General features: G+C 49.9%; 5 protein-coding genes and 4 non-coding genes across 9 annotated transcripts; 4 read left to right on the top strand and 5 right to left on the bottom strand.

Annotated features, from left to right (window-relative positions):
• Positions 1–760: 760 nt before the first annotated feature.
• On the bottom strand, positions 761–2,940 carry ALT_4514 (putative MFS-type transporter PB1E7.08c; the record flags this gene model as incomplete). Its single annotated transcript, XM_033563921.1, has 7 exons — positions 761–1,326; positions 1,384–1,817; positions 1,876–2,025; positions 2,095–2,312; positions 2,364–2,376; positions 2,429–2,528; positions 2,658–2,940. 7 exons carry the CDS (start codon positions 2,938–2,940, stop codon positions 761–763), a joined length of 1,764 nt encoding a protein of 587 aa, XP_033419812.1.
• Positions 2,941–6,575: 3,635 nt separating this feature from the next.
• Positions 6,576–8,374, bottom strand: sxa2 (putative pheromone processing carboxypeptidase (Sxa2); the record flags this gene model as incomplete). The annotated part of the gene is made up of 4 exons (XM_033563922.1): positions 6,576–7,468; positions 7,528–7,754; positions 7,828–8,110; positions 8,173–8,374. The coding sequence occupies 4 exons, from the start codon at positions 8,372–8,374 to the stop codon at positions 6,576–6,578; spliced, it is 1,605 nt and encodes a 534-aa protein (XP_033419813.1).
• A 1,487-nt stretch (positions 8,375–9,861) lies between these two features.
• ALT_t095 lies at positions 9,862–9,933 on the bottom strand. The gene has a single exon. It is a non-coding gene; the product is annotated as a tRNA-Ala (tRNA).
• Positions 9,934–11,119: 1,186 nt separating this feature from the next.
• Positions 11,120–11,191, top strand: ALT_t094. Its single transcript has one exon. It is a non-coding gene; the product is annotated as a tRNA-Ala (tRNA).
• A 1,760-nt stretch (positions 11,192–12,951) lies between these two features.
• On the bottom strand, positions 12,952–13,023 carry ALT_t093. Its single transcript has one exon. It is a non-coding gene; the product is annotated as a tRNA-Ala (tRNA).
• A 451-nt stretch (positions 13,024–13,474) lies between these two features.
• Positions 13,475–13,546, top strand: ALT_t092. The gene has a single exon. It is a non-coding gene; the product is annotated as a tRNA-Ala (tRNA).
• A 908-nt stretch (positions 13,547–14,454) lies between these two features.
• Positions 14,455–16,088, top strand: ALT_4512 (MCT family MFS transporter; the record flags this gene model as incomplete). Its single annotated transcript, XM_033563923.2, has 2 exons — positions 14,455–15,848; positions 15,923–16,088. The coding sequence occupies 2 exons, from the start codon at positions 14,455–14,457 to the stop codon at positions 16,086–16,088; spliced, it is 1,560 nt and encodes a 519-aa protein (XP_033419814.1).
• Positions 16,089–16,942: 854 nt separating this feature from the next.
• ALT_4511 (putative extracellular threonine rich protein) lies at positions 16,943–19,633 on the top strand (the record flags this gene model as incomplete). The annotated part of the gene is made up of 1 exon (XM_089599762.1): positions 16,943–19,633. The coding sequence occupies one exon, from the start codon at positions 16,943–16,945 to the stop codon at positions 19,631–19,633; it is 2,691 nt and encodes an 896-aa protein (XP_089456100.1).
• Positions 19,634–20,742: 1,109 nt separating this feature from the next.
• On the bottom strand, positions 20,743–24,756 carry tcsC (putative two-component osmosensing histidine kinase (Bos1); the record flags this gene model as incomplete). The annotated part of the gene is made up of 1 exon (XM_089599761.1): positions 20,743–24,756. The coding sequence occupies one exon, from the start codon at positions 24,754–24,756 to the stop codon at positions 20,743–20,745; it is 4,014 nt and encodes a 1,337-aa protein (XP_089456099.1).
• Positions 24,757–26,770: the final 2,014 nt, after the last annotated feature.

Genomic DNA, 26,770 nt, shown 5'->3' with positions numbered 1-26,770 from the left:
CATGACTTTGCATCTGTTATGGATTTATGATAGTCACCTCTGTTCTGTTTGTGTTGGACTGGAGCATACATGTACCGTCCGCCGGCTGGCTGTTCTTTGCTTCTTGTTATTTCTTTCAAGCATAGGAGAATCATGGGATTATGATAACAAATATCTCATGGCTAACTGGGTTGATCCCGGTTTATTGCGATCACTTTCCCTACCCATCTTGACCCGATGAATATGGGCTTGCGTGCTGACCTGATTGCTTTGTAGCTGCCCATTCCACCCAAGTGTACAGAAGTAGAATGTAAAGACATATAGATATAGCCCGACAGAATAATGCTGATTACAACGTTCATCTGACGGCAACATAAGTCATGAATATATATCCATATTTTTATTTAAATTTATCACTTGGTATATATATATATATATATATATATTGAACACGCATCCGCTAAATGCAGAGAGACGAGGCACTTTCACCAACGGACAAGGAAACTCGTCGAAATAAACAAAACAGTAGGGTATACATGCCCAAGCCCAAGCCCACCTCATCATGCATGGCATCATCATGGAAGTATGCATACACCGTCTGGAGAAGCCAGAGCGGATGTAGTCTTTTCTTTTTTTTTTTTTTTTTTTTTTTTTTTCTTTTCTGGTTTTCATGCTTCGAATATGTCGGATTTTCATTTCCAAGATTTTCAAACCCATGTTCTGGCTAGGATAACACATATCACAGGCGACAGGGGAGAAGAGAGAGAAGGAAAGAAACGCTTCACAGCGATTGCTTCCCCATCGTCTCGATAGGAAGACAGCACATTGCGACAAAGGACGCAAGGATGAGTCCTCCAGCGGCGTAGATGGGGGAGTTGGGGTTCGAGCCCCCGCCGTAGATGGCGACGAGGGGCGCACACAGTCCAGCAATGCGGTTCAGACAGCTCGAGATACCCGTTCCCGTGCCGCGGCTGGGGGCGGGGAAGACCTCGGGCGTGTAGGCGTAGAGGACACCGTACATGATGTTCTGGAAGAAGGCCTCGAGGCAGGTGCAGACGAGCTGGACGTTGGGGTCGGTGGAGGCGGTGAAGCAGAAGAGGAGGACGCCGGTGATGAGGGTCGAGATGACCATTGTGCCTTTGCGGCCGATGTACTTGATGTCGACGGTGTAGCAGGCTAGGATGGAGCCTGGCACGCCGACGATGGAGGTGATGGCGTAGTTGCGGTAGGTGATGTAGGTGGAGGCCTCGGTGGAGCCGCCGGCGTTCTTGATGTACTGGGGCAGGAACGCGTTGAAGAGGGGGTAGCCCATTCCGATGGTGGTCCAGCAGAACCAGAGGATGACCGCTGTCGGAGTCACGTTAGCGAAGGTTTATGTAGATTCAGAGAGTAAGGGGTTCATACTGGTGAAGCCGAGTTTCTTGGTTGCGAACAGGGGGCGGACGCGCTGCAGAGAGAACTTGGACAGGTATCTCTCGACGATTTCCTTGTTGCTGAGCGTTTGGGGGACGCTCTCCTCGGGATAGCCGCCAATCTCATTGAGAATGTCCACGGTGAGCCAGGTCTTGGCCTTGTTCTTGTAGGCAATCCCGTGGACTGCAGCAACGGCTTCATCCTGGCGACCACGGGCGAGCAAGAACTTGGGGGACTCATAGAGATGGAAGAGGAAGAAGCGGCAGATGAACATGACAATAGTCAAGGAGCCCATAGTGAGCACGAAGTATCTCCAGCCCATGTTGTTGTCCTTTCCGCAGCAGGCGACTCCATCACCGACTGCGTTGCACGAGGGAAGGTCATCCGCGCAGCTATAAGTGGGAATGAAGCCCCAGGCAATAAGACTAGCGGGTTGTTAGATGATTTGAATTCACATCGCTCGACGGTTCGGGCAGCACCAACCTAGCGATAAGTTGACCAACAGGCCACCATACACTCAGCATGGTCAGGAGATTTCCGGAAGCAAAAGGCAGGAATTCCAAGAAAAGAGCTCCATCAACAGGCAGATTACCGCCGACACCGAGGCCCAGGCAGGCGAACAAAGCACAGACACTAGATTCGAGATATATTAGCCGCAAGCTCCGACCCCGACTGCGGACAGAAAGTATCAAATGAACATACCCAATCCACGTGGGACTACCACCAGCGGCCAAACCAAAAGCACCACAAATAAAGAGGGTCAGGTTGAAGGCCGGTCGACGTCCGATGATATCTGATGCGACACCCCAGAAGGATGCACCCAGGCAGAGCCCTACGAACAAGGCGCAGGTTGTGAAACGAACCCGAGTGGAAGAAATGCCAAATTCAGAGGCGACCGGTGTTAATGTAAGGGCAACTCCCTGATCTGATTAGTGTCTGGGTTTTATACACCGCATTGATACTGTTCTTACCTGTAGCCAAAGGCTGCGGGACCGATTAGCGACGGATAGTCAAGAAAAGAGAGCATCTAACTTACTTGTCTGCCAACCAACCGAACCCACAAAGACAGAACAATTCCCATTGATACCGACCCATGCCGATATCCTGAATTGCTCGGTTAATGACCTTGGATTTGCCTATAACACGCCAACATTAGATCGAACATTCCTGAACCACAGAGGGTAGACTCGTTCTGAAGGTAAATGCCGAGGAACGGGCAACCAGAAGCATCCAAGTCTCAATAGTCGCGGACAACAAGAACATACGGTCATAAGCGGTATCATGCCCTGAAGCAGCAACATCAGACTCAACCTCAGCACGGAGAGATTCAATAGTCAGATGGCTGCGCTCATGGATGGAAGCGGCAGAGCCGTTCTCCTGAGAAGGAGCCTTGTCCAGGCTGGAATCATCCGGTTTCACATTTGGACTTCCCTTCGTTTCCAGGGCTGGGCTTTCTGGGCGCGCATGCGATGGGGCACTGCTAATAGGAATGACGACACCATGGAAGGTTGTTTGGTCGTGTTTCCGGAACGGGCTGAAAAATGGCATGATGGCGGATGGGTCTGGCGATACTACTATGGGACGATTGGGATTGGCGTGTGTAGGAAATGGTCCGGTTCGAGGTCGAATTTCCGTCCCTCAGACCTAGATCTACTGTCTCTTCGACTGTCGTTATTGGCGCAATTGGGAAGGCGACCGGTCACGGTTCTGTTCGGTGAACGGGCAAGGCCAATAAGGGCGGTTTGTCGCTCAGGGCCAGAAAGAGGCGCAATGGCTGTCGAACGCGAAGATATTCGTCCACGGGCTCTACTTCGGGAGGAAATCCTCAGAGGCCTGTCGCAAGGGACAATGATACGTGATTCTCGACCGAAAACGGCGCTGAGGGCGTACGGGCGAGGTTTCGGGGGTTGTTGCTATTGTTGCTGCTGTCGCTGCTGCTCCTACGCCGTACAGCTGAAAGGCCAATATGCTGTTTGTCACAGGCGTAAGAATTCGCAGTAGGATGTGAGGAGTGACATATAAATCAAGAGTAGAACTGAGACTCGACAATCTTAGAGAAGACCGTCCAACAGAGTAGGATTTGACAGCTTGTGAGTGTAACACAACCACAGTCCTAAGTAAATGTGGGGTCGATAAGTGAGCTGGGCAAGAGTCAACCGAGAGAAGCTGCAAAGAATCAGCTATCACCTTGATTGCTCGTGACAAGGTAGAGGAATGAGGGGAGAGCAAAAGGAGGGAAGAAGACTGCAGAAGTTGGAGAGAGAGAGAAACAATATCGTCGCAAATTGGTGGGCAACCGCATCTATATACAGGGGACTCCAATGGAGGCAACTGGAGGATGTCTGCTGGGAAATCGGACAATCCAGGAAAGTCGGGGAAACAAAGCCTCAAGGGGATAAAACCGACGGACCCGAGTCCGACAGTCCAATGAGAAGAAAGAGAATGCAACCATAATAATGATTGCAGGATGCATTTTGACTGAGCATTTCGCAAGGCAGTGCTCTGGTAGGTTGCAGCAGACACCCGGGAGGGCTATCTACCTTAGATGAAGGCATCTACTATGGGGCTGGTGGGTCTGAATGTGGTTAGATTATTACCTTCTGTGGTTTAACCTTGTATTATTACCCAAAGGTATCATTCATCGTACCATGGCCAAGGAGCCTCCCTCATTGTCTCAAGAGATAGGTATACAAGAAGTGTTTTTCGGGAGCATAGTACCTACATCACTAGTCCATCCTATCTTTAGACAGAAATGCATCGAAGCAAGATAGTCAGCTGCATGTATATGTCCACACTCTGGACTGAACTGAAATCAATCTCCTTACCCAGTGTAGAGCTCTGTATTGTAAGATACTTGTATAACGCACCAGCCAAAAGCGTGGTGTCCAAGCTCTCAGTGGCTGCGTTTTAGTGAGGGAGTGGGGCAGCGGGGTTCTTTTTCTTTTCCTTAACCGGGTGTGGAAAGCGGTGGAGTCGACGGGTCTGGGTAAAAGGAGTAGTGGCTTGCCTCGGGCTGCTGACTGCAAGTTCCAACTAATCCTTTAGTGGACTAATCCGATCCCGTTGGCGACTACCCCTGTTAAGTGCTAACCTTGCACAAAGAAGTAACAGCCTCCGCTGAAGTCCCAAATTACATCCCAGTGACTATGTAGGAGCAGGCTGATAAGCACGCCAGTCATCTTTTCCTGCAGGGTTAGTTAACAGAGCATACAGGACTGTTCTCGTCAGGGCGACTGCATATCAAGCAAGGAAGAAAAATGGGGTGACACGAAGTCCCCTTTCCCGATCCCGAGCCGTCGAGTGCTCATTTATCCGAGAAGTGTAGTGAGGGTACAAGGCCGGGCCTCTCAGGTGTGGCACTAACTCGAGGCCACAGGTACGTAGTTTGATATCAAAGTAACCAGCTCTGACCGCCCCCACCAATTAGTCCACTGGCAAAAAAATTTTGCAGTACTTTGTTGTTGGCAGTTTTGTGCCTTGTTCTTATTGTTCTTTTACTTTCTGCATTTTTTTTGTCTTTCCTTTTGCCATCCTATACCAATATTTTCAATCCTTCCATCTGAGCCAATGTTCAGTATATTAGGTTAATGCACGGCCATGGATCGCGCAAAAACTCTCGATACCGATCGTTGAAGTCCACATGCGAAAGTGTTTGTAGATACTCTACGTCATCGGCAACTCTCTTTTACGCGCTAATCCCGCCTAGGACAAGGTCTGCCGCGTCCCCACTCGATGGGAGGGTAGGCAATCGGTACGGTACCTTACCAAACCGCAAGTTATTACCAGGTGGTACGGTAGTGTGTGTACCTTTACTCCCTAGCCGACCTTTACTCACTTACGATACAACGGGGATACGGTGACAGGTAAGATACTCTCTGGACCTTATCATTTTCTTCAATGCGACTGAAATGGTTATCAAGATTCAAAATAACCTGAAGATCCAATATGCAGCACTAATGTCGTTCACATTATTCCCAACAATACGCATCCTTGTAGCCGATGTCGACGGTTCGATGGACCAAGGTAGCGTCCAAGGAAATTCTGCCCGTATGCGGTATCGATCGTCTCTGGGAGCTTGGCGGCTGCTGGGGCAAATGCAAATCAATCCATTCATTGCCGCAACCGTCTTACTAGCATCCAAATCACCAATATCACCTTGTCCAGCTACTACCAATCAGCTCTTCCTCTTGTCTCTTTTTTCCGCTCTCTCTTTTTTTTTTCTTTTTTTTTTTTTTTTTCTTTAGCCTTCCCAGGACGTGAGGCTGTCACTCGAGTGCGAAGGTGTCTTACTTTTGCTCTCAGCTCGGAAATTCAAATTGCATGTCTTCACCTCAGTAACAGGCTAACAGGCCGTCAATTGGATCGCCAGTCGGCTATCTGACTAGCAAGAACTACTGCGGGATAAATAATGCTACACTTCGCCTACAATTACGGAAATTCCCTCCTCATGAATCGCGTGAGCTACGGAGTAGTCCGTCTACACTAAACACTAGGCTCAACCTAGAGGGTTTGAGATCACGTACCTTGTTTCCTGAATAGGCTACTTGCGTAGATACAGCAGATGATATGCGAGTGGTTGTTCTCAAGCCTACTGCAAGTCTACCTCGGCTAGCGCATCTCACGAGTCATGCATACACACCATTAAGTGCTCTTATCTCATCGATGTCTCTGCTTTGAAGCTTTGTGGGAGGAGCAGGCCTCATCCATTGATCTTGATCACATCTGTGGACAATGGAGGAAGGACGTGGATGGTGCATAGCTTTTGGTGAGACTATATGCGCATAACTCTTCTCCATTTAGCTTCGCAGATATAGATGACCCTTGCACTTCCCTACCATGTACCGTAGATTGTCGTCTACTGTGAAAGAATACCTCATTTAGCAAGTCGACTCACTCGCTCTCTTGAAGGGAGGAACGGCCAGCGGCTACATTATTGAGAATCCCCTATCAATCAACATACTTTACCCGGACGGGTAAAAATTTGATATCGGTCATCGAGTGAAAGCTAAACTGGTTTAAACCCCAATCAGGGAACGTATTCCTAGAACAATTCAGATCTCAGGGTAGATTTTCCTCTCAGAGTATAGCGTGGCATTCGAACAATCACTGCTATTCACATTGTCAAAATAATCGAAGCCCCATCTCCATTATATATCTTCATCATACATGCATATATACAGCAATCACAGAGACTCAATGTGGCCCAGCAACCACTGCAGGTGACGGTACGTCACCCGTGGCTGGTACTGGGGCTGCATGTGCCCGCTCTGGTAGGTCTCTGCCCACATCAATCCGCGCTCATAGTGCTGGACACCCATGACACCCTGGGCACCGTCCACTCCGGTCATGTGGTTCTCAGCGTACACGTCGGCGTACTGCAAGTCGGGCAGAGTGATCGTGATTGGGGTGCTGGGAGCGGACTGGAAGCCCAGCTGGCCATGCCAGGTCATGTTCTGGATCGAGAGCAAGGTACCGTTGGTCAGAATGATCATGTCGTAGTCACCGTTGCTGACAAGCACACGGTTTGTCGCCTCAATCACCTGCGGGAGGACATGCTCGATGGGGTTGGCGGAGAAGTCACCCTCTTGCTCGGGGCCACCAGAGCCACCCACAAAGACGGCCTCGTCCGCGCACTCGGCCCACTTGATGCTCGGAGCGTGCAAGGCACGCTTGACGTCTTCGCGATCAAAGTAGACCGTGGCGCCGGCGGGCTGGTAGACGAGTTCGGTGGGGAAGGCAAGAACATCCCATGCAAGAGGGCACATTAGGTTGATCTCGTAGATGTCGAAGCAGGGGTTGACAGCCATGGCGGCAGTGTTGATCATATCAAAAACGTCGCACTCCGCATCGCTCGTGTAGTTGAACATCTTGGGAGGCTGGACACCTGAGGGAGGGAACACTAGGTATTCATCGATGAAATTCTGGTAGCCACAGGACTTGTGGAGCCTTTCCAGCTCGGCCATGAAGCTCGCATTGAAGTTGAACAGGTTGGCGTTCTGCTGAACGAAGGGCACTGCAGGCACTTCTTCTTGCACATAGTCGAACTGACCGATGCATGGATCATAAACGAGGGCGCCTGTATTGAGCAAATATTGTCAGCATGTGAGCAGCAATAGCTGCTGAGATAAAGCTCACCTTTCAGGTCATAATATTCCGTGTCATTCTGGTCCAGCATTGCGGCAGAGATATAAGGAACATAGCGGCCCGCATAACTCTCTCCGGTGACATAGATCTTATAGTTCTTGATACCGAAAATCTCCTGAAAGTTCTTGAAGAACTTGATAAAGTCTTCCGCGGTCTCCTCCTGCGACGTTGCAGTCGGCTTGCCGGTGGCGAAGCCCGTGCCGACAGGCTGATCGACCCTGTCCCAGTCGAGGCGCATCAGAAACCGGACTTGTAATCTTTTGAATAACGATATAAGACAGAAAGACATACCACAACATGTTGGTCAGGTTGACCCATGAGTAAGGATTCTCAACTGGGGCTAATGTTCCCGGCTGCCACGTGAACCTGCCGTTCTCTTGGAAGAATCCTTCCAAGGAGCTGCAACCTGGCCCTCCGTTGAGCCAGATGGTAACTTCGTCGACAGGTTCACCGATGGTGGGCTGGAAGATGAAGAAAAGCTCTCTGGATTTGTTGCCCTTGTCGATGGGGACTGAGCCGGAGTACATCTCACCAATGTCGAACTTCACATCGGGCAGATTCTTCACGAGGTAGGCTGCGGCAGTAGTTAGATTAGACCGTTCATCAATTCCAATGCAGGTAACACAGAATACATACGCTTCGTGTCCTTGTTCAGGTACCGGAAGTCCTTGTGGTTTGAGCGGGTCTCTGGCTTATGGGTAACCAGCGATGACGAGCTTCGTTTGGTCAACGAGTCACGAGCCTTCTGGCCAAACCGTCCATGTTTTGCAGAAGACGCACTGTCCACGCACAGAGAGAGAGCCAGGAGGGCTGTCGAAGCCACCGAGCCGAACAACATCTCGACTGGGTAAAGCAAAGGGGAAAACAAAGAAGGGAAACTGAGGCTTGCAGGTACGGATGAAGATCAGTTCCAATTTCACCAGGGAGGACTGGTTGCATTTATATGACGATAGCCATGTCTGCCACGCTATTTCGACAGCGGGGAAGCACAAGGTGCTTTTAGCCTATCGCCAGGAAGACGGGAGACATGGAAAGTTCAGAGAACAATCGAATGCTGCAGAACTCCAGGATTCAACAGGAACCCCTCTCTCGGATTGGTGAGAATGCGTGTAGGCCGACGGGGTTGGAACGTTAAGACATGGATGCGCGATTATCAACCAACAATCATATTCAAAACTCGAGAGGTACCCAATCACGGTCTTTGTTCATTTGGCAGAAGAGGGGAAGCCAACGCTTGCCGTCGGGGAAGAGCTTGAATGCGTCCAAGCTCAAGCCTCGTGTGGAGACGCATCTCGGAAGATACGGACTTCGCTTGGAAAGCATGATTCGTGACTAACACCTATCTATTCATAATCATAGGATCCAAGCAGCCACTGGACCAGTGCCGGGATAGCACTGGATTAGCTCCTGCTATGCACCTGAATAGATAAGCCGATGAATTCGCTGGGGTGCTTTTGACTCAGCCAGCTACGGGTCCACTGGAGAGCAACCTCCTCATCATAAATCGCTTTTCCTGTTTCGTCCCTTATCAATTTGGTGAGGGTAATAGTAATGACGGCGATGGTGATAGCTATCTAGTCTATCGACAATAATCTGAATGAGGAGCTCGTGTTGCTGAACCCGACGGAGATGGATCCTGTTTTGGGGACGATCTGCATAAGCAAGTGAGGGCGTCATCAATTTCTTGGAGAGACCTAGGTACATAGTGTTGAGCTTACTTGGAAGGCTAAGCTTTCTCGGGCGGAGGCATCCCGTGACATGTAGGATGTCTAGGTACCTGATACCTTGCATTCGGACTCCTCCGTATGCACATTTTCTTGCTCTGCTATAATGGCTATCTCAATACAGACAGTCTGCCAATAAACAACTTCTTCACGTTGAACAACCCCCAACAGCCGGTAGATGGGAGAGACTTTTATCGCTCAGACAGTCTGACCGCCTCTCTGGTCTTCACCACCGAGTTCATTTATTTCGTGGGCCGATGTAACCCTGTAGGCAGGGATTTTCCGATAAGAGCCAAATTAGATTGCAATGCAAATGATCGAATGACCTGTGTGGCGTAATTGCGTCTGCTAATACGAAGCTTGACGATTAGATATCTGCCGTGGTACTTTGGAAATGGCAATAATAACGAACCACTGAATGATTGCTTATATTAAGTTTGATTTGGGTTTTGATAACCACCTGCCCGTTTAGGACGAGGTAGTGCCAGTCATTAACTATTGTACCATTTGATGATGCTTTGGCCTGCTTCCTAGATACGCACCCTGCCCGATACATCCGATGTGGGCCCAGAGAATAGCAAGGAGCAAAACAAAAAAAAGCTGGACTCGCGGGGAATCGAACCCCGGACCACCCCCATGCTAAGGGGGTATTATACCACTAAACCACAAGCCCGACTTGTTGGTAGTTCTGTCAACTTTTGACTATATATGACAGAACAAAGGCTGAAGAGATAGCAGAGACGTTGAAATGTCTATGAATGATATCTTTAGTGGAATTCTCAACATTCCTGCGCCATTGCAGCCAGCATTTGCATTGGACTGAACCTGATACTAGTATTGTTCAGGGCTAGCTATTCACTATCATTAAGTTTCACATTCCCTATAGCTTTGTGGATGGCCACTTTCTATATGCTCCCCTGTTAGGTGTGATATTGTGTGCTTAGGTCAACCACTCTCAACTTCCTTTCACGCTAAAGGTGGTAGCCTATTTGTGTTCCTGGGCCAAACATCAACAGAGGTCACTTACTGAGATGGTAGTGCATAGTAAGAATGTGAGTAGAAACCACCTTACTCTGTCAAGTGAGTAGTCGTACTCATTTAAGAATGCCAAGGCAATCCTACCTCCTGCAAGGTTATTGCAAGTCGGCCCATGGTAGCCTTTGTGGGTAGAATCAACATCTTTATTACCGCGCACCTTGTGCATGGGAGATGGCAGGGCTTGCATTATATTCATGAAGTGCAGTCATGGTTACTAGGCCCTGTTATGCCATGGTCTCCGTGCCTATCACTTGCTGGGAAAGAGTGTACGGTACCTGTGGCACTGTTGCCTAGCTAAATAAATTTACCTATAAATGTGCCCCTTGTGTGGGGCAGCAATCCATATATCTTGGATGCACTAGCCTGCCTGACCTTATTCCCAGTTGCGCAGGTGCTCCCATACTGTCTCATCTTGATCTGGCATCTGGATATCCTTCATGGTCATAATGTGGCTTCATACACCTGGTTTATAAAACTCTCTGTTCATCGTTTCGTTTGTGATATATCCGTCTGCAATGCCTGTCATTGTTCTGGTTGATCGAGTATTTGACTGCTATAGTATGAACTGGCCCGAGTCGGTAAAATATAAATACAATGTCATCCGCCACCCATGGAGATCAAAACCCCTACACTGTGCATACGCAAACATTACTCGAAGACTGGCCCCAGTCAGTACCCTGACCAACAGCATAAATATTAGGTTACAGAAGGCTATACCCTGCTGTGACACTTTCATGCTTACAGTAAGAACCCACTATCCAGGCCGGACAAGTATACGTGTGCTTCACAAGACAAAAATAATTTTCGAGCGTCATCAAAATGGGCTTGTGGTTTAGTGGTATAATACCCCCTTAGCATGGGGGTGGTCCGGGGTTCGATTCCCCGCGAGTCCAGTTTTTTGCTCCATGTCCGAGTATTAGGACCGGAATTGTTGAGTACACTTGCATTCAGAATGGAGGAACCACCATGTCCCACACTAACCGTGAAGGTAATATCCTATACCTTAAGTGAGTGATCAACGCACACGCAACCAACCCGAAAGTTTAGTACTCTGGTCCGAACTCTTGGGACTGATTCACAATTGAAGCCTGTAGCATTAAATCTTGTGGTGTTTTGCTGCATATTGAATGGCCAGAATTAAATCATGAGGCCAGACCAGATATACCTCGTCGACCGAGCAAAGATAGGAATTATGGTCTACCAACTGACTGAGCAACTGAGTGGTTGTTATATATACATTTATGGTGTTTTAGGACAATCCAGTCTGACTCTCGGCTTATGTATCCACTGACACCGTATTTCTCGTGAAATATATCGGTGGAAAGATCCCCTAGTCCAATGCCTATAGCATCCCATTCCCCGTCTGCTGGGTAACTCACTAGTAACTTAATCCCCAGGTCCATCTCATCCGTTGGTGATTAACCGTCCTAAGACCGGGTTATAAACCCGCAATGAAGAAGTCGTTGCGTGCCTGGATAAACAGACCCTGCACTGCTAAGAGAGCATTTCTAGCCTGTACACTGGCCAGCTGCTCTGCTTCGCTGAATAGTTGTTAGCTATTGGCCCGTTGCAGCAAGCATCCGACCACTCAATCTGTATAGATGATTGATACTTCATAGTGCGAAGCACATCTCTGTTCCCAGGACTTAAACTCGCAGCAAAAACTGCAGCTCTGAACAATGCTAAATTATATACCCGTCTTCTAGCAGCATCCAAGCAGTGGGTGATCACTGCATGCGAGTAAGAACAAGGCACCTATCCCGAAAACCAAAGTATGCAGAATCAGGATGGTATAGATAGATCTGATTGTGCACGAGGAGGCATCGCAGTCAGTCCGACATGCTTCACCCATGGGCCGTGTTATATGAACTCGGTTTGTCGTTTGACGGGTGGGACTGGATGCCAGAGGAGACGGATGAAGTTGAATTAGCCGCATATGATTATAATGCACCAGTAATCGATAACTTGACCCAGTCAATTGTTGTACTCTGCGGGATCGATGAATGCGTCTATGGTAGCACCGAGGTGGGAGGCTGGAAGGATATGTAAGATGGTCTAGTGGACAGCTCAGTATTGCTGTCGCGTTGAGACTCTCTTCAGGCTACAGTGATTGATTGGTGACCACGACCGAGTGATAAAGGCCAGGGCCAATGGATGATTTAAGCAATTGAAGGAGATGGCCATTGACTTTGATCAGTACCTGCACGAATAATCACATCACCAGCACTGCTAGTACCTTATCATACAATGAGAACCATTGATATTAGGCAGGTCTCACTTTTAAAGCCATGACCAGGATATAGAGCTGAGCTAGCCTAATGTGACATGTGTTTACATATATCACTTAAAAGGCTATAGAAGGACCATCAGAACAGACATACTGAGCATAGGAAACCTTGTAACTTACCAAAATGTGCCTGATATACCTGGCTGGCGTAAGCATTCACCTTGTAAACCAAAGTTGTCTGACTCCTAGGATGAGCGGGATGTACATGCACCCGGCCAAGCCTGTGGAATCTTGAAGAGAGGTGATGGCTCTAGAGGGGCCATTCTCAGCGCTGCTCCGGTCGTGCTTCAATCATAAAAAATAAGGAAGCACCCAATTTTCTGGCAGAATAGCAGCGACTTTAGACGTTTGAACCAGAGCAAAAAATGGACTCGCGGGGAATCGAACCCCGGACCACCCCCATGCTAAGGGGGTATTATACCACTAAACCACAAGCCCAACTGATACTAGAAAACTGGATTTAAGGCATTGTAATCTAAAGGACTTCCTACTCGGCTCCAAACAACTTGAACCATACATCTGCCACTTTGTATGGCCTAACTAAATGTTCGGATCTGTATCATTTCCATCTTTCACTTGTAGTTACTGGATGTTGGACAAGCTGACAAAGCTAATCTTCACATAATTAGCCTCTCTTCGCACACTTGTTGTGGCTGTCATGCAGCTCATTCTTTGAGACTACTGCAAATTTAGGTATTCTTTTCTCCGGCTCATCAGTTGGGAATCTGGCCTATGCAAGACGATTTACTGCACATGTTGGATAGTACAAATTGTGTTGGCAAGTTGCCATGAAGTCCTCAAGTGGGTGAGATACTGAAGCATATTGCAGTGTCATCATATTATCGATTTTACCATGTAAGACTTAGTTATTGCTTGAGTGTCATCTATTGGGCTTGTGGTTTAGTGGTATAATACCCCCTTAGCATGGGGGTGGTCCGGGGTTCGATTCCCCGCGAGTCCACTTTTTTTCCCATCTACATTAAGTTATCATTTTTTGTTCATCTGGTTGGTTATTTTCTTTTTCTTTTCCCACCCCTCCCAAGTCCTCTCTTTATCAGGAATCAATAGTGTTCGTGAGGCCTCATGTTGCTGATAAGGTATGCGACAGCCCTACGGAGTTAAACAAGGGAGGTCCCACCTTTCGGCAGTCTCCGACGGAGTCAGCCTGTCCATAATATACAACACAGAAATTGCAGAGCTCCAGCAATCACTGCAACGTAGTAGCCTCATCTACTCCCTTTACCCGCAATTTCCATGTCCAATGTTCTATCTATGACTTCTTTGGATCGCTTTGCCCTACAGATCAGTCCTGCACCTGTGCTGAGCTGTCAGCAAAACCATGAATCCCATATGGATGATGATTCACCTATCTACGCCTGGTGAGCAAACCACTCATGCGGCCCTGCCAAAGCTCGTACGCTCTCAGTTGACCTTCCTGATTGCGTCTAGCATCTTCTCTTATGCAGGTCTTCGCTATGGCCAAAGGATGGAGGCCAACTGGAGCCACAAAATTTTCGCCAATAGGAGACTTCCCGCCAGTGAGCGACTGTTCGGAAACCTCCACTTTGACGATTTAGTCCAAGCTAGAGCATAACTCTTAGAGCGCTAAGCAGATCAGACCCCAACTTTCGCAATCTCGATTTTTGTCGGGAGTATTTCCATCAGGCATCCCTGCGTCTGCTGGTGAATCCCAACTGGATAGACAGCTCATTTCCTTCTATGCTCTCCCGCCCCGAAATATATCTCTCTTCCACAAATCTCTTGAAAAACGAGGAGGAACGTAGTGCGCCTGCGAAATCTTAGAGGAGGAGAAAGTGGAAGGAGGACAAGGTTAACTGTGGTCCACTTCGGCCTGAGAGCTACATTGACATGTTAACAAACACCAAAACCTCGGGCATCGCCAAGGTTGACGAGACAGATCACCACACATCTAAGGAGAGCCAGCCAGTCTCTCAGGAAACATCACCAATCTCATATTCAGAGAAACAGTCAACGGCCGCGCCTCATGGAGCTTCTGAAAATCCTTTAGCGGTCGAGACAGGAAGACTTGAGTCATCGACGCAGCGTAATTCGCAAGATGGCCTACCTTCGACTCACGAGACAAACAGAGTGCTTGCAGAAGGAGGCTATGGACATTGCATCAATGATATCTCTTCAGAAACCTCGGATTATCAGACTCCCGTGAGTCGGGTCACAACTGATGCCGAGGGAAACACATATCCCGAAGGCGGTTTAGAGGCATGGTTGGTGGTATTTGGAAGTTTCATGGGACTCTTTGCGTCCCTTGGTCTGGTCAACACGATCGGCACGTTTCAGGCGTATCTTCAAGAACATCAGCTGAAGGAATACAGCCCTGGCAACGTGGGCTGGATATTTGGCGTTTACTCGTTCCTGACCTTCTTTTGTGGAGTTCAAATCGGCCCAGTCTTCGATGCGAAAGGGCCTCGGTTTCTTGTTCTTGCTGGCTCTGTTTTAGTCATGGTGATGATGATTGCCCTAGGGTTCTGCACTAAATACTGGCATTTCATGCTTGTGATCGGAGTTGCTGGAGGAATGGGAGCCTCTCTCATTTTTACGCCGGCGATATCCGCAGTTGGTCATTTCTTCAACGAGAAACGCGGTGTTGCAACTGGTCTTGCTGCTACTGGAGGCTCTGTTGGGGGCATAGTCTTCCCGCTGGTCCTGGAGACTCTCTTTCCCAAGATCGGCTGGGCATGGGCAACCCGTGTTATTGCCTTGATTTGTTTAATCTTGTTAATCGGATCATGCCTGCTGGTGAAGTCGCGTCTGCCTAAGAAGCCGGCTTCCAAGGAGAACGTCCTCCCGGATTTCCGGATTTTTCGAGATGCCAAGTTTGCTTTCACAACAGCAGGCATCTTCTTCATTGAGTGGGGCCTTTTTGTTCCGATCAGCTATATCTCTTCATATGCTCTAGCCCATGGGGTCTCTACAAAATTGTCATACCAAATGGTAGCGTTCCTCAACGTCGGCTCGGTCTTGGGAAGAGCGATCCCAGGATTCATCGCAGATTTTCTTGGTCGCTTCAACACACTGATTGTCACAGTGGCCCTCTGCCTCGTGTGCAACGCGTGTCTCTGGCTTCCTGCTGGCGGCAACGTTCCTTTAATGATTGTTTACTGCGTGATATTTGGGTTCGCCAGTGGCAGCAATATCAGTCTTACGCCAGTCTGCGTTGGACAACTCTGCAAGATCGAGAATTACGGAAGATACTACGCCACGGCGTATACCATCGTAAGCTTCGGGTGAGTTCATACTCCAACCGTGCCTGTTTATTGTATCATCTGGCACTTCGATGGCTGACTGAACTCTGGATTAGTACTCTCACCGGGATTCCAATTGCAGGCGAGATTCTCAGCCGTTGCAATGGAGAGTATTGGGGTCTGATTGTCTTTACAACTTGCTGTTATGCCCTGGGTCTCGCATGCGTCACTGCAGCGAAGTTAATTCATGTTGGCTGGCGTCAACCATGGGTCGTCTACTGAATCCGGTCTCAATTGAATCCCTATTAAGACGTCTGCCGGCGTGCTTACACCCGACAAAATCACCAATAGATGCAGCATCAATTGCAGAGTGAAATTGATGGGAGGTACGAATGGACGACTGGAAGCCAACCTACCAGCCAAAGTACCCACTAGTACCGGCAGAAAAGAAATCGTGGGAATAGCTATTCTCTGAATTACGCGACTGGCCGTCGTACTCGCAGCTTGGTGCAAGATGATGATGAGATGATCCAGATGTGACGCCGGAAAGCTATTCCGGACAGAAGCGTGCAGTTCAGTTCCTGGAAATAATGCGACTGAACCAGGGAAACATACCAACGGCCCGAACGTCAAGTCAAGCCCATGTACCTGTTGTTCGAAGGATGATCAATCAGTTGAGACGGACTTCATCATCTTTCATTAAATGGGTTACCCTGACGATCACGGATGTTGTGTCCCCATAATACCCTGAGACGACCACGTTCAATTCTGGAAGCGCATCCACCTTATTTACCGTTCGATTCGATATATATCGTTGAACATAGGCACGAGCGTCAGGATGATGGTCAGCTAGAGTGACCGTGGTTGCAATGCTCCGACGAGTTCCAATAGGACGTCCCGTATCCGAGAACTGGAAGCTTACCAGCGTGCTCATTTCACGGAGACCTGATACCGCTCGCTCGTTGGATGACATACAGACTTCATCATAACTCAAGCTCGGATACATAATTGATGCTTATCCTAGATCCTCCGGGATCTCTTCAAACCACTTGCTGATCGAATAGCTGCTCATACCCCTGAGCCGCCTCTTTCTTCTTGCTCCCCCCTATCTCCTACTGTGGTTGCTCTTGAACAAGATGCACACTCGGAGGCAGGCCCTGCCACTCGCAGCAGCAGCATGGATGCTACTCCATGGTGCGGTAGCAGCTCCCAAACCCGGCGGCCTGGGCCAGCTACCACCTCCGGAGGCCTTAAGATCGGCAGGTCTAGCTAGTGCAGCTTTGTCTTCATCACTAGCTGCGATTATGGCATCTGGAATCCCTCCTGCAACTCATACAGTTACTGTCCCATCTGGAGGAGCTGCTACTGAATCACTACCAACCGCAGCACCAAATGGAGGAGCTACTCGGTCAGTCCCAACCACAGCACCAACTGGAGGAGCTACTCGGTCACCTGTAACCACAGCACCGACTGGAGGAGCTGCTACTGAATCTCTTCCAACAACAGCGCTACCTGGAGGTGCTACTCGGTCACCTGTAACCACAGCACCAACGGGAGGGGCTGCTACTGAATCACTCCCAACTACAGCACCAACTGGAGGAGCTACTCAGCCACCCCCAACTACAGCACCAACGGGAGGAGCTGCTATTGAGTCGCGCCCAGGTACCTCCCCGGCCGGAGGAATTGCTTCAATTCCCCCCCCGTTGTCTCCCCCAACCGGTGGAGGGGTCCCTGCCTCTGAGGGGCCGGGATTCTCTCCTGCTGGGGGTGGTGTGCCTGCCAGTGCATCAACCCCTGTCACAGTCTCCGCGCCTCCATTCGAGTCTCCATGTGCGCCTATGGTCGTGACGCAAGCCTGTCCACCATGTCCCGCTCCTGCCGCACCAACCTGCGCACCCTGTCCTGCTCCTGGCACGAGTACTGCTACATTCACCGTCACCGTTACTGAGACAGTTTGCCCTGGTTCTCAGATTCCTCAAGGAGCGGGTGGCCCCACCGCATCTCCAGGTGTTCCCGCCATTTCACCTCCATTCACTGCAACGGGTCCTGGCGCCCTAGCTCCGACAGCCGCAGGCCCAGGCGCTCCACAAGGTCCAACCGCGACAGGAACACACATTTCAAGTGCCCCTCAGGCTCCTGGCGGAGCCGCAGGCGCAACTGCGGGACCTTCAACTCAGCCAGCGACTTCGGCTACTGGGGTTCCCGGTGTACCGCAAAGTCCTGGAGGTGGAGGCGCAGCCGCAGGACCTGCAACAAGTCTGCCGGTGACTTCAGCTATCGGGGTTCCTAACATCCCGCACGGTCCTGGAGGAGGCCCAATTGGATTCCCCAACACCACTTCAACCCACGTTGTAGCTACAACTACAGAAACCATTGTTTCAACTGTTCTCCTGCCTACTAACGGTGGTGGAGCCGCAACATCGGGTGCTGTTCAAACTTCCAGGCTCGCTGAGACTACAGGAACCAGTTTCGCAAACGTCACACGCACTGCCGGGGGTGGACCAACTGGGTTGCCGAGTGTGACCTTGACCCCTGCCATACCTACAGGCCCTGGAATCTCTAACATTACTGGTACTGTTGGGGGAGGCGTGTCCGTCTCAACTCCTACTAGCGCGACAATCTCTGCCACACCAACCAGACCAGGCGGAACAGCACCACCAGGCGGAGGTGTGCCTATCCTGACTCCTACCACTACAAGCCCTGCTACACCAACCAGACCAGGCGGAACAGCACCGCCAGGCGGAGGCGTGTCCGTCTCAACTCCTACTAGCGCAACAATCTCTGCCACACCCACCAGACCAGGCGGAACAGCATCGCCAGGCGGAGGCGTGTCCGTCTCAACTCCTACTAGCGCAACAATCTCTGCCACACCCACCAGACCAGGCGGAACAGCATCGCCAGGCGGAGGCGTGTCCGTCTCAACTCCTACTAGCGCGACAATCTCTGCCACACCAACCAGACCAGGCGGCACAGCACCACCAGGCGGAAGTGTACCTGTCTCAACTCCTACTACCGCTACAAGCCCTGCTACACCGATCAGACCAGGCGGAACAGCACCGCCAGGCGGAAGTGTGCCTGTCTCAACCCCTACTATTGCTACAAGCCCCGCCACGGCGACTGGACCAGGCGGAGCAGTACCAGCAACCAGAGCAACACCACTAGGCGGAGGCGTGTCGATCTCAACTCCTACTATTGCTACAAGCTTTGCCACGCTGACAGGACCGGGTGGAGCGGCACCGTCAGTTGGAACAGTAGTACCAGGAACAGCAGCAACACCAGGGGGAACAGTAGCACCTGGCGGAGGAGTAGCAGGTGCTGGAACAGCAGCAACACCAGGGGGAACAGCAGCAACACCAGGGGGAACAGCAGCAACACCAGGCGGAACAGTAGCAGCTGGCGGAGGAGCAGCAGGAGGTGGAACATCATTACCTGGAGGAGCAGCAGCAGGCGGAGCACCAGCAGCAGGTGGAGGAGCTGCACCTGGCGGAACATCATTACCTGGTAGAGCACCAGCACCAGGCGGAGCACCAGCAGCAGGTGGAGGAGTCCCAACTGTTGTAATTCCCGGTGGAAGTACCACTGCCACCTCTACTACCACCATCCAAGTCGTCCAAACGCTATCCGTTCTTCCTAGCCGGCCCCCCGCTCCGCAAACACAGGGGAATACGGCTACACGTCCTGTAACCACGAGCACAGTGACCGGAGCAAGGACACCGCAGCCCACTCCCGCTATTGATCCAAAGAAGCGGACAGTGGCAGAAAAGACAGACATCGCCCGGCCAGATAAGCTCAAGGCGAATCCTATCGTGTTCCGCCGTCGGACGTGAAAATGTCCATCTTGAATTACGATCTCATCGCCATACCGTAGTTTGAGGGGAAAATGAGTCCCAAGTAATAGGGAGACTGTTTGTTCCTTTCTTAGTGCACGTCCATCTGGTCCGCTTTGTCCTAGTCAGATCAATTAGGCTTTCGGTTATGCTAATTTATTCGAAACAATCATTTGTCAAGGTCAGATCTAAACAGATAATACTGAAAAAGCGGTCTCTAGCAAGCGGCTGTCCAGTTTAAGCATCGCAATGCACACAGGCTGTGTCGAGCAAAAAGAAGGGGGCTGTCCTCGCAATGTGATATTTCTGCATTTCTCCCTCGGTAACGACAGCGTTATCAAGCTGTTCGCAATTCGTACGTGCCAAAACAATTCTTGAAGTAGGGGAATAGGAAAGAAGAAGACAGAGACGCAGATCAAGTCGAAGCCAGTAGACTTCAACATAAGGACCCCACCTGCCCGAATTTAGAAATTAGATACAATACAAGTAGAGTAGGAACGAAGAAGGAACAAGGCTTCGACGCAGATATGCATAGAACATAGGTGGTAGGTTCGAGAGGATTGAGAAGAACAAGAATCTCGTTTGGATAGTCGGAAATATGCAGCGAAAAGTAGGATTCTCGCGGAGAATGCTACTCTCTTATCTTCATCGTCATATCAGCTGGCCCACATTGTTCTCATCTTAAGCCGCAAGTAAATGCGAAATAAAAACCTCGCCAATGGATTCCATGCGCCGGACACCTTACATGAAGCCTCAACAAATAAAGACCGAAAAAGAATCAGGTTGTGGTATGGGCAATGTGAACGGGAGAGGAGTAAATGTCATTGCACAGGCGTCGACACAACGCCAGCGAGGAGCCTATGCAAAGCAGATGGCTCGATCGCAGAGCGCGATCGTACCAAGAGACCATAGTCTCGGAAAAGAAGGGAAAGGCAGACCAAATTGCCAAGGCAAAGAACAAATCCTTCAAGCGGGCAAACGATATGGGTATATGTTCGCATCAAGGCTGTTGACAGCAAGAAAGAAGAAATGGGAAAGCGTCTCTTCTAAACGTCTCACGAGCTGTTCGATCGTAGCAGGGCCTAAAAGTCCAATGAGCGATTGTCTTCTCATACAGCATTTCGAGAGCGATAATCACTGACCCGTTCCATGGCGATCTCATCATCTCTTGCAGCCGCGGGGCTCGAGAAGCCACGATCGATGGACCCTGAAGCTGTGATGGACCTTGTCTCCATACCAGGACGCTTGCCTTCAGAGTGGTGGTGAATTTCGCCACTGCTGGAAAGTCGGGACTCCTTGCTCTTCTCTAGTAGTGAACCGCCCAGGGTTGCACACTTGAGGATTGTCTGCATCATTTGGTTCTGCTTCAGAGGTTTTGACAAGTATTCATCCATCTGAGCCTGTATACACTTCTCGCGATCGCCCAGCATGGCATGCGCAGTGAGTGCAATGATAGGTGTGCGAGAAAGGCCGGCCTCTCGCTCATATTCACGAATCTTACCAGTGGCTTCGAAGCCGCCCATGACAGGCATCTGTACATCCATCAAGATAACGTCGTAGCGACGCTGCTTGACGGCTTCCACCGCTTCCAAACCGTTGCCCACAACTGAGACGTTATGGTTGTGCTTCTCTAGAATCTTGACCGCTAATTTCTGGTTCACATCATTGTCCTCCGCAAGCAGAATGTCAAATGAGCGGGAATGATCGGTGGTGATTGGTGTAGATCGTCCTTCCAGAGCTGGGAGCATACCATTCCCGAGATCTATTGGCTGACACGGTGTGGTCATGTAGGAACTGATACCAAGATCCAGCGCTGACTTCAAGCTCACGCAAACAAGGGGACAGACTAAGACGATGGGGACGTATTTGAAGTCATCATAGGTTCGTAATAAGCGGGCCGTGTCCACCGAATCCACGATTATAACATCATAAGCGTGACCCGACTCTTTGCCTGACGGATCCTGAATCTCTGGTGGTGGAACATGATCTTCATCCCTCACTACTATAGGCTCCAGCTCGAGCTGCTTCAGCATCTTAATGATGTTCTCCGCCTGAAGACCGTTCTGGCCCTTGTCAATGAAGAGAACCCGGTGATGCTTATAAGGCATGAGCTGTGATGCGATGACGTTCAAGGACTGATCGGCGAGCTTCACGACGCAGGTAAAATGGAACGTGCTGCCATGACCGTACTCGGATGTAACCCAGACATCACCGCCCATCAGGTTGACGAGACGCTTGGAAATAGAGAGGCCGAGACCTGTACCGCCGAATCTGCGTGTGGTGGATCCATCTGCCTGCTGGAAGGTGTCAAAGATGAGATCCAGCTTATCCTCTTCAATGCCAATGCCGGTGTCGGAGACCGAAAACTCAAAGGCATATTCGTTGGGGGCACATTGCTCTCGGTCTGATTTGCGAATTGTAAGCTTGACCTCGCCATGCTCAGTGAACTTGATGGCGTTGCCGACCAAGTTCAAAATAATCTGACGCAGACGGAAAGGATCGCCAATGACATAGTCCGGTACAGTATTGTCAACTTGATATGTCAGACTGAGAAACTTTTCGTTGGCCTTGACGGCCAGCGTCTTGAGAGCGTTGAACACGGTTCCCCTCACTGTGAAAGGAATGCTTTCAATGACCATCCGATTTGCTTCAATCTTGGAAATGTCGAGTATGTCATCGATGATTGTTAGCAAGCTGTTCGCCAAGTTATGCACTACATTCAACATCTCGCGCGTGTAAGGCTTCAGGTCGTCAGTGTCTAGAGTGAGCTGTGTCATGCCAATGATGCCATTCATGGGAGTCCGGATCTCATGACTCATGTTTGCAAGGAATTCGGACTTTGTACGATTCGCCAGCTCAGCTGCCTCCCTGGCAGCAGTGTTACGCTGAATACTGTCTCGGAGATTGGAGACCATCTTGTTGATCTTGCGCTTGAGTTCATCCATCTCCCCGGAAGCGTTGACAGTGATGAGCTTAGTGAAATCGCCATCGGTTGCAGCATCGGTGATCTCACCAAACGCACGCACCTGCGAAGTTAGGTTCTCAGCCATTGTATTGACATCCTCAGTGATCTCCTTCCATGTTCCCGCAATCCCCTCCACGTTGGCTTGACCGCCCATTTTCCCGTCCACGCCGACATCGCGAGCGACCTTTTTGAGTTCAGTTGCAAATTTCGCAAGACGATCCACCATGTGATTGATCGTAACCTTGAGGGTCAAGATCTCTCCTTGAGCATGGACTTCGATCTTCTTGCTGAGGTCACCCTTCGCGATAGCCTGCGTGACGTCTGAAATACTTCGGACCTGGGACGTCAAATTCTGGGCCATGGTGTTGACGTTGTCTGTGAGATCCTTCCATTTGCCTTCCACATTGTCGACCTTGGCTTGGCCGCCGAGGGTACCGTCTGTGCCGACTTCCCTGGCAACTTTGCTCACTTCGAAGGCGAAAGTATTCAGTCGGTCGACCATGCCATTGATGGTGCTCTTAAGATCTAGTATTTCACCTTGAACGTTGGCCGTGACCTTCTTGGTTAGATCACCTTTCGCGACGGCAGTCGTGACATCGGCGATCTCCCTGACTTGGGTGGTCAGGTTGTTTGCCATTCGGTTGACATTCTCGGTCAAGTCTTTCCAAGTGCCTTCCACATCATTTACGGTGGCCTGGCCACCGAGAACGCCATCCGTACCGACTTCTTTGGCAATCTTCGTGACCTCTTGGGCGAACTGCCGCAGCTGGTCCACCATGGAGTTGATAATGTTCTTGAGCTCAGCAATTTCTCCTTTGCAGTTGGCTTGAACCTTCTGTGTCAGATCACCTTTGGCCACAGCCTTGGTGACCGTCGCAATGTCTCGCACTTGTGTAGTCAAATTGTTTGCCATGGCGTTGACGTTGACAGTCAGCTCATTCCACATGCCTTGGACGCCTTCGATCTGGGCCTGTCCACCCAGAACACCTTCCGTACCGACATCACGAGCGACACGAGTGACCTCCGTTGCGAATGTGCGCAGTTGATCGACCATGGTGTTGATGGTCTGTTGCAGTTCCAGGATTTCACCCTGAGCACGACTTTCGATCTTCTGACTGAGATCGCCATGGGCGACGGCGGTCGTCACCGCCGCAATTTCACGCACCTGATCAGTGAGATTCTTGGCCATGATGTTGACGTTCTCTGTAAGCTCCTTCCAAATACCGTGAACCCCAGTGATCTGAGCCTGCCCACCAAGGATACCTTCCGTCCCGACCTCTCGAGCGACCCTAGACACCTCACTACCAAAAACCTGCAGCTGATCCATCATCGTGTTGATCGTGCGCTTGAAAGTGGCGATCTCAGGGTCCATCTCGAGGGGGTGAATCTGCACCTTCATGGACAAGTCACCATTCGCGACCTGCGTGATGATGCCACCAATTTCCCGAAGGGCTTTCTGGAAAGCCTCGTTGGCTTGCTGGTGCTTGCGTAGCTCGCGTTCCAACAGGACCACATCTTCATTCTCAACCTTGGTCAATGCCCGTCGCGTGTGTTCCTCCTGCTGCAGTAGCTCGTCGCGAACTTGAGCGATGATGTCTTTTTGGAAGCTTATTTCCTCCGCCTGTTTCTGTACATGATTCCGCAGATAACTGATGTCTTCCTCGCGAACGAGTCGAGTTCTCGAGTCTACATCATCATCACTGTCGTCGTCATCGAGTGCCTCATCGGCTTCATTGTCTTCCGCTTCACGGCGGTTTCTCCTTGTTCTCTGGCGACGTCGTGAAGTTTCCTGCTGCATGCCGCAAGAAGAGTTAGAAGCAGCTCCTTCATGAGAGGACAGGCGAGAGAGCCCGAAAAGCCAGAGAAAATCAGAATTCTTGGTGGAAGACAAAGGTAACTCGGGGACAGGTCGGGGGTATGGTTGATGACTGACAACTTGAAACTCTAGATGGCGAACACGTCGAATCAAAGCCTCCAACTCAAATTCAAATGCCGCTTTTGCTTGGCTAGGCTCTCCTGGTAATTTGGCGAACTTTGTATCATAGCCATTGGTAGTTTTGTGGGAAGAATTCGGCTCGGAAATCGAAGCATCAGGCCCTCTGGCCAGGGTTTGAAGGATGGCAGAGGCGGCTGCGAGCGTCTCGTCTGCGCTAGCCATTGTGCCTGTTGTAACTCAGTCAATTTGGGACATAAGATAGTTAAATTTGCAGAATATCGTAATGTGAATGGTCTGGAAGTCAAGTCGAGGGACCAAGGTAAGAAGGTCAATTTTCGATAGAGGGCAAAGGGTGTGGAAAAAGGGAGATAAAAAGGACTAAGGCGTCAAAGACGAGAGTTAAAATCGCGAGGTCATGGAGGCAGGGAATGAGAGGAAGAATCAAAAGATAAATGAAAAGGAAAAAGGCTCGAGTAAGATGTCAAACTGAGATAGCAAGCTGAGCTAGGCGGGCTTGCTACACAGCGGAGGTGAGGCAAGAGAAGAAGCGAATATAAGGGTAAGGAGAAAAAGCGGATCTGGAAGCGCCGTCGCCTCCTCGAAGGGAAGATGTGACGGTTGGAAAAGGGAAGAGATGAAGCCGCAATCATAAGCGACAGTCAAAATAGGCAAAAAAGGCCAGCAAAGGTCGATCCCGACGACTTGGACATATCAAGGCTCAGCAAACGGTGAACCTACCAGACGGAAAGCCGTGTTACTGACACGAAGAAACAAGCAAATTTCTACGACGACATGGAGTGTTCGTCTTGTGAATCTAGAAATCGATGAGCTGGAGATAAAACGAGATGAGATCTCCCGCTTGAGTGATAGAACGGTCCAAGTTCTCTGCGGGATGGATTCTTTGGGATTATTTGTGGACAGAACAGGGCAGGACAGGGGAAGGGGAGGGTGATGGGATTCGGAGATCACGCAGACAGATACGCAGAGGGAAAAATACAGGGGTTTGTGACGCGGAACAAGCAAAAACGTTAGGTTGGTAAGTGGAAAACAAAGCCAGTACAAAGTAGTGGGGGAAAAATACAGCGACGAAAGGGGGAGGCGATTTAGTTGTCAGTTGGAGGTTGCAGAGAGGAGAGAGCGGGAAGAAAAAAAAGAAAAGAGATATATCAAAAATGATAGCGATATTCAGTATGAATAATTAATGATAATGAGGAGGAGGAGGAGCCTCAGCCTCGTGAAAAACTATCAGTGTGCGTGAAAAGAGAACAATACTCCGTACCTACTTGATGAAGAGCAGATGGGAGCCTGGGAGGAGACAGGCGGACAGGAAGAGGAGGGAAAGGAACTGATCAACTGAGGGGTCTATCGGTATGGCAGCAAAGGATATAATTGGATCTTGCTTGGGTTTGGCCTCGTTGGCGCCTCTTCTTGGGGGGTCGGGATGGGATAGTATCTAAATGGATTTAGCGGGCCTTAGCTAGAGAGATCTAGGAAATCTCCAGTGAAACCCGAGCTTCATCAGGCTGGATATTACGGAGAAATCATCAAGTGCCCCGGTGAGAAGGGACAGGCGGGTGTCATTCCTCAGCAATATTTAAACTCTTTATATGAGGAAATGTTGCCAGACGTCCGGTAGTAGAAATTGCCTGTTGATATCAAGAAAAGTACAGAGTGCGGAGTACCTTCAATTTCTTATGCCAGCACAGTTCCTATGAATAATACTGATGATAATACCAGCAAACCCGGGCAGTCAATACCTATCTACCATTATTTACTACCATTGAAAATTCCTCATTGGACCGCACCACAATTACTCCTCGGGGTCTTAACGGGGTTCAAGTCTTCATCCTTTACTACCATATATGTGTGTGCCGCTCTGCCCATATTCTACTCTTGTTAAAACCCACTACCAATCTCAAGTACGGAAATTGTGGTGGATTTGAAGGGTGAGTTAAATTGTGCTGATCTTCACTTTCAGCCACAGCCACGGCCACATCGTGTAGATAGTTACCTACTAAGAAGAACTGCGACGATCACGCCCTCAGAACCCCATGTGTGTGTCCCCAGTTGGTTCTTTAGCTAAGTTCAGTCCGTTTTTTGGCCTACCACACCTTACTTTGTCATCGTGACGGTGAGGAGAAATGGTTGACGAATATCCCAATAGACAATGCTCAGACGACTCTCCATATGAGGAAAATCCCATGGAGGTAGCTAGGGAACCTCTCTATTTCCTATT

This window comes from Aspergillus lentulus, assembly GCF_001445615.1.
Source record: "Aspergillus lentulus DNA, contig: Alt08, strain: IFM 54703, whole genome shotgun sequence".
NCBI classification, from domain to species: domain Eukaryota; kingdom Fungi; phylum Ascomycota; class Eurotiomycetes; order Eurotiales; family Aspergillaceae; genus Aspergillus; species Aspergillus lentulus.
The sequence above is the reverse complement of the archived record's forward strand: the minus strand, read 5'-3'. Positions and strand labels throughout refer to the sequence as shown.